This window comes from Gekko japonicus, unplaced genomic scaffold (assembly GCF_001447785.1).
Source record: "Gekko japonicus isolate JY-2015 unplaced genomic scaffold, Gekko_japonicus_V1.1 scaffold437, whole genome shotgun sequence".
Lineage (NCBI taxonomy): Eukaryota > Metazoa > Chordata > Lepidosauria > Squamata > Gekkonidae > Gekko > Gekko japonicus.
Window position 1 is genome coordinate 201504 of NW_015160223.1, and position 9956 is coordinate 211459.

Genomic DNA, 9956 nt, shown 5'->3' on the forward strand with positions numbered 1-9956 from the left:
TGGAAGCGGGGCGGCCGGAAGCAGGGGGCGGGGCTTCGTCATGTGCCCCGCCCCCCGTACCTCACCCGGAGGAACTGCGATCCCCCCCGAAATGACCTCTGAGGGCTGGGCTTATGCTTTCTCCTGTGACCCCTCCACTTCCAGCACAAGCAGAGAGATTATTTACTTCTAGGTGACATTAAAGAGCCAATTTGTTTGTGTTAATACATGGGGGAATATCATCATGTTTAGCCGCACTAGGGTAGAATGATTATTTAAAAAAAAAATACTTTTAAAAGTAATTATCTGGAAGGACTGACAGTCTCCCAACCTCTGCTTCGAGACGGGGTTCCATGTTAAAGTTGGAGGTGCTTTACAGTCATTCAGTTAGAAGGCAACTGCACAGGCAGTTTCTTCACACAACTAACTTCCCCCACAAGGCCTTGTCCTTGAGGTGGTCTTTCAGATGGCAGTTGCACTTGCAAAATGCACATATGAATTTGGTGATCATCACCTCTTTATTGTACTACCAGTTTAGTCATTTGTACTGGGACCTCTCTACATTGTACAATGTGGAAAGGAATGAAATATTATCAAGAATGCAGCAGAGTCAGCTCCTCTCAGGTCTTTTCACTTTCCTATAAGGAAAGAATGTAAGCCTATTCATATATAGACATGGGCAAACCAGTGGAGTTAATCACACAGCTGATTTCTGGTTTCCACAGGTTCATACTAAGGAATGAACTGTGGTTCATTTCTGAAAAGAGATGTTGGAGATCTATTCTGTATAATAACTAGCCCAGATGTATGGGGGAAACTATGGGCTATTCTGTCAAGGCATCCCACCAGTAGGGTTGCCAGCTCAGGTTTGGGATATATACCTGGAGATTTTGGAACCTCAGGAGGGTGGGGTTGGGGGGGGAGGGAATTCAGCAGGGTATCCTACTATAGCGTGCACCCTACAAAGCAGCCATTTTCTCCAAGTGAACTGATCTTGGTCATCTGGAAATCAGTTGTAATAGAGGGAAATCTCCAGGTACCATCTGGAGGCTGGCAACCCTCAATGCAGCTATATGTTCCTTTCTGAGACCTGATATAAAAAGAAGCCTCTGAGGTTGAGACCTGGCAGTATGACTGCAGAATCCCATTGTTTCAGAGAGAAAAACAGAGGCCTACCCTGGCAAGACCTAAGCCACCAATGTCCCTTCCCCCTTTCTCCTAATTCAGAGTGTGGTGGAGAAATAGTGACAGATATGGAGGTTAGTGCAACATTACCATGAGCACTGAGCCTATGAATTCTGAACTGAGCAGGACATTGAATTCTGAATGAATGGAATCTTAGGCAATTCTTTCATCCTAGGAAAATATGACAAGTCAATTTTTCAAAGCAGGGAGGGCCTAAAGCAGGGAGGGCCTGACTCAGCCGCGGCCTGACTTTCGTGCTGCCAAGTGTGGAGGGGGAGTTGGCCAGAGGCTGGGGTTAGGGTGCAGAGCAGCGGGAAACTCAGGACTTCCCACTCCCCCAGGAACCAGCCACAGGGTTCCAGTGTGGCTGGGGGTGGGCTGTCAGAAGGGGAAAGGGCTGGCCTTTGTGGTACACCTGAAGCCTACTTCCTGCAGAATCTGAAAAGATTTTATATAAATATGATGTGCAACATTTTCCAAGGTATATTAGCTGATGTCTTCCACAGAAATACTCCTCTGCTGTATCCTGTTCACAGGTTGTCCATCTCAGACTCCGTGATACTGTGGTATCTTTGTGAGCCTCCTTCTTACTAGGCTAAGCTCTTGTATCACTAATAAGGGTCTGTGATTTTAGTGTAAGAACCTTCTGCATGACAGTCACAATGGCAATAATAATGTTTGGGGGCTGGGGGCAGGGAATTGCAATATATCAGCCCTGCCTATTTGCATCTTAGTACTTGGAAAAATAAATTTGCTGCCTTATACTAAGTCTTTGGTCCATTTAAGTAGGTACCATCTACTCTACGATGCAACAACTTTCCAAGATGTTGAGCAGGGGCCATGAACCTGGGATGTCACATATGCAAAACATGTTCTTTGCCTCTGAACTGGGGCCTTTCCGCAGCATTTACTGATGTGAGAAATTCAAATACTTTTTTGGTAGACATCTGTAGAGAAAAAAGCCTTCAACCTTTCACTTACCAATTTGCCTGATGAACATGAGTGGTGAAATTGTTATATGTATGTTATATCAAAAAGCACCTCTTAAGATTTGGTGCTTGTAGTGTTTCACTAAAGAATCTGGGAAACTTTGGAGTTCATGTGTTGGAAGATGCAATTAAACATTGGTTAATTCCATGTGTTTTTTCCCTCAAGATATCAAAACTCAGTGTATTAGTAAAAGTGTTATATCTTGTATCAAAGCAAGAAAATGGGTTTTCTACTAGACTAAGTCAATCAATCTGAGGAAATATACCCTAGTGGAGGCCTGCAGAACTTGTGATTCACCAAATCAAATACAGATTCAGGTGGGTAGCTGTGTTGGTCTGAAGCAGCAGAACAAAATTTGGGTCCAGTGGCGCCTTTAAGAGCAACAAAATCTTTTTCAAGGTATAAGCTGTACGTGTGCACACACACTTCCTCAGATACAGTTCTGAAGAAGTGCGCTGGCACATGAAAGCTTATACTTGAATAAGATTTTGTTGGTCTTAAAGGGGCCACTGGACTAAAATCAAACACAGTCCCTGTACACTGTATCTTCTATGGAAGTCCTTTTGTGACTGTTTCTGCTGGCCAAGGTGGTAAGTTCTAAGGTCATATTGGTGATGGTGCCCCAACTGTGGAAAATGCTATCCAAATGCTTGGCCTTTCCATCTTTTAAAAAACTTTTATTTATTTAATGATATCACAAAAGAACTTACAATGTATAGAAATCAATATCGTTTAACCTCATATATAACAGAGGTAAAGACAGTTCTTCCTTAAAGGGTGTTTGACACTGCTGAATCTCATCCTGAGCAGTAACTGATACATTCACGATTACTTTAAGCTCTTCCCTAGATTTCATTGTGTAATGATTACAGTTTAATGCACGAAATGTTTTCAAGGTATGCATTTTGTTGTCAGTGGCTCATATTCTGATAGAAAGTGAGATGAAGCATTTAAAAGATGAAGCTGGGCATGGTGACCCACGAGATCATTTCTGGTTTTGCAGTCTGCTTGGGACTACAAAGGAGGGGAGCTCTCAAAGCTGTGTCAGACTACAGTATGTGGCTGGTGGGCTGTGTCTTGCTATGTGGACCATGAGCTCTGCAAGTGTGCTCTAATATTATGTAGAACTGTTCCACATGAAACAGAAGGGGTGGCAACCTGAGTACGGTGCAGTTGAAAGGTATGATTTCAAAGTCTGGAACTCTTTAAAATACTCCTTTTAAGAGACTTGAAGCTGATATAATGGTGTAATATCTTGCTCTTCTGCACACTTCATAATGCTCAGAAGAAGTCTGAGCTGGGTCTAGAGGCTTCTACCTCTGTGAGGGGGTTGGGCCGGGTGACCTTTGGGTCTCTTCTAACATTGAGCTCTGAATGGCATTGTAATGATCTTCTGATTCATGTGGTCTTTCTTTTCCTCTGAAAATGCATCTGTTCTCATTTTCTGGTGGATGGTCTTATTTCACGAAGGCAAAGGGGGCAAGGTTTAAAAAGTTAATTTGTAACCTAAACTTCCCAAAATCAGCAGAATGTTGAAAGAATTATTTTCACGGTAGCTTGGTTGGTTCCAAAGAACAGTAAATGGAGTGCCATCTGAGTGGGCTGCAGAAGGAGGCGGAAGCAGAAAAGCCCTGCTCCATGAGTTCTGGTCTGTGATCAGATCTAATCGGATACAAACCTGTATTTGCAAATAATGAAAAAGACCAATGGGTGAAAAGGAATGTAATTACATTTGAGCAAGTTTTAATTAAAATGAAAGTAGACAAAGATCTTTTATCTAAGAAACAGGTTTTTAAAGTCATTAATTTAGGTGTAATGGGTTAATGCAAATATTATGGGTAACATGGTTAAATGTTTTGCACGATTGTATATAGAAAGAAGCACAGGATGTTGAACGATGTAAAGGAATGGAGTAGGAGAATGTGGTAGTAATGAGTAACAACAGCTATTAGTAAGACATGGTTGGGCAATGACAGAACTATGATTAATTTCATGAATGTTTGGGGGAAATGTGAATCTTTTTGGAAGAAGAATAAAACTTGAAAAGCTGTGTCCATGTAGATATTGTCAAGTCTGTAACGTGAATTGGATGGATTATACAAATCCAAACACAACAGCTCTATTTATGAGTTTTATATGGAATGAAGTTCAAACAATGAATCTTATTTAATTCATTATGCAGGCATTTTTCTCATAGGGCTGGTATTGGGACAGGGAGCTAGTGGGCTGCAGTTTTAGGCGTGCTTATCTTGGTCTAAATTGAATACAATTTAAACATGCATAATGGTAGCTTGATGTGAAGAAACAGTCTTGCAAACCCCATTCCCTTGGGTTCCTGGAGACTGAAAAAGTCATCCCATGTCTCTACCTGGCACTGCCACCCCTTTCCCTTATTTTTTTTCTGCCAGTATCTCCTGCTAGATGAATTCGTATAACTAGCACTCTACCTGTGTTGCTGTTTAAAGGCTTCACCCAGTTGGTGTGTCTCCCTCTAGTGTGGGGACAATCTATAGAACTTTCAAGCTACCTTGGTCAAGGGATGGTGAGCGCAACTGATATCCCTCTCCTTACCAATATTTCAAAAGTGGGATCAAATAGGCATGGTACATTTACACAGATCAGGCTTTGGCCATTCAAATATAATGTTTAAAAACAATGTAAAGAAGTACACACAGTCTATAACTCTTCAGGCTGAGCAGATATAAAGAAATGGTGAAAACAGGCAATCCTCTAAACACTAAACTCTATACTTATCCTAATGATGCTGTTACTAAGATAGGCTAGTAATTCTTGGAGTTGCAGCATGTAAAAGTCCATCATTACCTTAGTTCTCATAGTTGGAACATCTCCCATTGTCCCTTGACATGTGGTCAAGATTGAGTCCCTAAGGTAAAGGCTTAGTGCTTCATGGCTTGTGTATAGAAGAACCCAGAGATAAGGGAGCTTCTTGTTTGAGTCCTGAGAATTTGTAATTGCTCCTTGGGAGTCTTTCCCTGTGTGGGTCAGTCCTGATCGGCCTGTTTCAAGATGAAGAAATACTATTTAGCCTTTTGGCTTTCCCATTCTCTATCCCTTTTGGTGTGACATTCTAGCAGAGATATTAGATGGTAAACCTTTTGTCTTACTTCAGCAAGAGCTATTTGCATCTGCAAGCACTGAAATATTCTGTGCTTGGTTTTTGATGGTTTCTTGGGGAATATAAGCCGGTCTGCAAGCCGGTCAAAGCTGTCTTGTTCCTGACTGAATAAAGTACGCTTTACTGAAATCACTCTCCGTCCGCGTACTTTTCAGGTGGATTTTGTGAAACGGCAATCTCCCTGCCACCTGCACCCTTGCCCCTACCACTGTTTTCTCCCTGGCTCAGAGACTGAAGGAGCTGGTGCTCTTTATCTCCTCCCCAAATCTTCTCTAAAACCATTGTGGCAGGTCTTGCTTGCTGCTTTACTGGCTTTAGCGAAGCTTGGGTGACCAAAGAAGTGAGAAGTGATAGCTCCTCTGGCTTCTGGGTGAGAATGGGAGCACCAGTGAGGTGGGGGAAGCAGGGAGTCAAGAAAGCCACTGGGTGGTGTTGACAGAGAGTTTGGGGGTGGTTCAATTGGTAAAAGGCCTTGAGCTGCTCCTATTGGGTACCCACTTGTAATAATAATAATGTATCTCTGGAATTAATGTTAGGAATGTTTCACATTTACAAGGGGAAAGCAAGCACCCATCAGATGTGTTTCTTGTAACGTAACACCCAGAAAGTGATTTGTGCTAGTGAGACTTTTGAAGTATTCTTGTATCTGTAACTTATGCATTTTGCTTCCATAAATACCTTTTTACATCCACCTTGTTGTAACATGTAAAACAACCCTGAAATTCCTGATGTCCAATGTCTTGCTATAAACGTTTGACTGTTTTGGAATTATTGGATCACTGGTAGGTGGAAAGTGGTGGGGCAAAAGACGAGCTGTTGTCATAAACGAGATTGCCTGAGAATCTGTCTTGGCTAGAGACTGACACTAGTAGTCTACCTACCTTTCTGTAACCATTGTCAGAAATTGGGGAACCCAAGACAACAGTAAAACAATTTGTCAACCACCAGATCATGTAATGGCTGCAAAATGTATTAATATTTTTGTCATTTTAGATTAATCCACAGGGTTTGGTTGTATTTTTTCCTGGGCTTTGGGGTTCAAATTGACTTAAGGCCAAATCAGATGTGTGTATATAGATATCCCTGCCCGCCTAGATAGGTAGATAGGTAGGTAGGTAGATAGGTAGGTAGGTAGGTAGATAGATTAGATAGATAGAATAGATAGAATAGATAGATTGATAGATAGATAGATGATAGATAGATAGATAGATAGATAGATAGATAGATAGATAGATAGATAGATAGATAGATAGAGTTATTTCCCCCTCATTGAAAATGGAGTATGCAAATAAGGGGAACTTAAACTTGTCCCCCTCCTAGCTCCAGCTACTAGCATTGCTGAAAGGAAAGCTTCAAGCAATGGAGCACAGTAAGCAATGTTCCCTCTAAGCTGTGGAGTCTTCTGAGCAAAAATTCTACTTTGTGAGCTATTGGCATTAAAGTGGTGAGCGAGTGATTTGGCCACTGTATAAGTTAGTTTGCTCTGGAGCCATCCTTCCTGAGCTAAGACAAAAATGTGTGAGCTGGAGGCTAAAAAACTGTGAGCTAGCTCACACTAACTCAGCTTAGAGGGAACACTGACAGTAAGGGGGCAGAGTTTAGCTCTTCTAATCCATGCTCTTCATTTTCTGGAAAGAAAGACCTCCACAACCCCTCACTTTCCATGGGAATATGAAGGCATGTGATTACATACTTATGAATGTCTCTGTCCTATCTACTGTGGCTCTCAGAAGCAGAAGTATAGTTGGGGGACTGGAAGCTGGTGAAAATGCTGCAGTAGATACCCTTGAGTCCCTTCTGTATTGTCAAGAGGTGAAGGATTTTCATATTTTCCATCTTTGCCTGTGATTCTACCACACCACACCTGTGCAAGGGCTTCAGAAGTTCTTACGCAAGGGTAATGTTCTAAGAAGCCACATCAGAAATGTATGTGTCTGAACTAAGCATGGTTTCAGCTCAGCATGCAAACTTTCCACTCCTCCCCTCAAGCTTCCCACTGCAAATGACGGCTGTTGTGCACTCACTGTGGTAGTCTCAAGAGAGGCCAACCAGGAAATAATTATCGTTGCAGTCCTATGACATTGTTAACATGTTCTCTGTAACCTCTTTTTCATTATTCAACCGCAGAAACTGAAAAGGCAATCAGCAGCCTACAGAGCAGACAAAATCTACCCAACGACTACAGCTGAGAGGCCAGAAAACATTAGCAAGAACCGCTACAAAGATATCTTGCCATGTATGTTGGGAATTTATTACTGTGTTGCTTGATCTTTCCAACCAAGGTATAACTGTAGAATGAGTCCATGTATTTGTGTGGAGGAGTATGGCCCATGTATTTGTGACTTGGGCCACATTCCAAATTTTCATCTAGGTATTGACACAGTGGGATTGGAACCACTGTACTCAGTAATGAGAACTTCAGTACACAATTTGGATTAGCCAGATGAGATGTGGTCTTGAAGAATCTGTGAATGAACCTCCTGCAATTTTTTCCAGCAATATAACAGTAGCTGTGTGTGGGCAAGGGGTATGGCACACAAGGAGGACTCTCACTTCTCCCACCCCTATTGTGGCCTTTTGTTAACCTGCTTCTCCACATCTCCCATTATTGTGGTTCCCAGTGGTCTCTGAATTTGGAGAGGAGGGATTCTCCAGCACCACATTCCTCCTCCAACCAGTTCCACTTTCTTGCAATCTGTGGAGGGCAGCTGGATGCCATCTTCATCATTCCCCTTACTGTTCCATTTAAAGGAGTTTTGCAGGCCATTCCCGCTCCTTCTTGGCCCTCCCACAACAATTTGTCCTCTTCTCATGAAAAGCAGAGATCCAGCAAGTTTGTTACAAATCAACTAATTAGTGGGGGAACATTTTAATCTTCCAAGACATTCAGTTGCTGACCTAAAAGTAGCCATTCTCTTACAAAGGAATTTCAAAGGGAGATCAGAAAGCTGAATTGCAACTGATAATGAAGCTCAAGACAATGCATCCACCTGGACTGAACTGAGACCTAGGTTTCCTGTCCCACTAATCCTGATTTCTCCACACACCTATTACCCCTCCGCATATCTCACCTAAATCCAATCATGCCTGCCATTGTCATTCGCCTCCTATTGTCATTTGCCTGCTAATGTTATTTGGCATCTGAAATCACTCCACTTTCCAATAAATAGGACAGATGGACTCCCATTCTAGCTGTATCTGAAGAATTGAGCAGTGACTCACAAAAGCTCATGCCCTGCCACATATTTTGTTATGCTAATATCAGGATGGGGGCTGTTTACAGGAAAAAGGTAGAGTATAAAGGAAGGAAATAAATATGGGAGAGGGGATTTAAGCCTTGCCAAGGTGAAACTGCCCCAGGGAGCTGCTATTTGTCTCAGTGGGAAAACTTACATGTACTGCATGCAGGTTTCCCCGGTGGGACACATTCCAGCTCCCTGAGTCCATTCCAGGTTGGGGAAAACAGCATGGAGGAAAAGACTCCAGAACGGAGTGCCATGTCATGCTGGGAGGCTGGATGACCCAGGCTGCTGGCTGATCTTGGTCTATGATTGTAATAAAATTAAGTAAGTAAGATGACCCAGACTGTGGATGAGCAGAAGTGTCTTCTGTTTGCATTGTGTATCTTTAGACCCAAGCCAGACTTACTAAATAGCATTTATGAACAAGGCTCGATTTAAAATACAAATTCAAATGTATTATGTGCTAGGGGAGAGGTGAAAAGTAAGCTTGGTTGGGGTTAGGTTGGTATGAGAGGAAATGAAAAAGGTTTATGGAAAGGGGATCTATGAAGGATAAGGAATATGCCCTTCTGCTCCAATACAAGCAAGCGTTAAAACAGACTTTGTTAACCCTCATTGGCACAGCACAGAGGAAGCTGAACTCCTGCTTTAATAATCCCAGTCCCCTTCCAGAATGCACAGAAGAAGTTAGCAAGAAATTAGTAGAGCTGAAAACCCCTGCAAAGAATATTTAGCACATAAACTGTGTGGCTGGCCACTTTGATTTTTGTTAAGGCCAGAAAATATTATGGGGATGGGAGCAGCCCATTTTGCCGTAAAATGTGCTAAACCAAAAATATTCCACACACACACACACCCAAGTAACTGCTGGGAATATTTGTGCATTAGAATTTGCTGTGGAAGAAAGTATGCAAGGGTAATGTCTTCTGGAGCATCTGTCACAGGAAATCCTGATTTGAACAACATTCTCTAGAGACCATCCTATGAAGCAGCTGATGGTTGTTCTTTTTACTGTTTCCTTTAGATGACCACAGTCGAGTGAAGCTGTCTCTGATCACATCAGATAAAGATTCGAATTACATCAATGCCAATTTTATCCAGGTGGTAATTCATGCACAGGGCTTTTGTTGCCTGTAGGATATTACTCTCATGGGTTAAAAACACATGTCGGTCAAATTGTCTATGCGGGGTAAAAAAAACAGTTGCATAAACTAATAATCTGTAACTATAATCACATTTGTATTGGGATATAGAGGGTATAATTGACAAAGTGCTTCTCCACTCAAAGGGAAGCAGGTGTGTGAAGGTTAATAAAGAGAGAGCTGTAAAGATATGAATCCTTAGCAATATCAGGGTTGTCAAATCTTGGATCAGAGGACTGTTCTAAGAAAAACCTCTTCACTTACAGTTTTAATGCTACTTTG

The 9956-nt window shown here is 42.1% G+C and overlaps 1 protein-coding gene across 1 annotated transcript in view; it reads left to right on the forward strand.

Annotated features, from left to right (window-relative positions):
• PTPN22 (protein tyrosine phosphatase, non-receptor type 22) overlaps positions 1 to 9956 on the forward strand; it is a 50208-nt gene that overhangs the window by 3135 nt on the left and 37117 nt on the right. Inside the window, exons 2-3 of the mRNA XM_015411403.1 lie at positions 7418 to 7526; positions 9557 to 9633. Of these exons, the coding sequence (XP_015266889.1) occupies positions 7418 to 7526; positions 9557 to 9633 (186 nt within the window). The remainder of the gene's footprint in view (positions 1 to 7417; positions 7527 to 9556; positions 9634 to 9956) is intronic.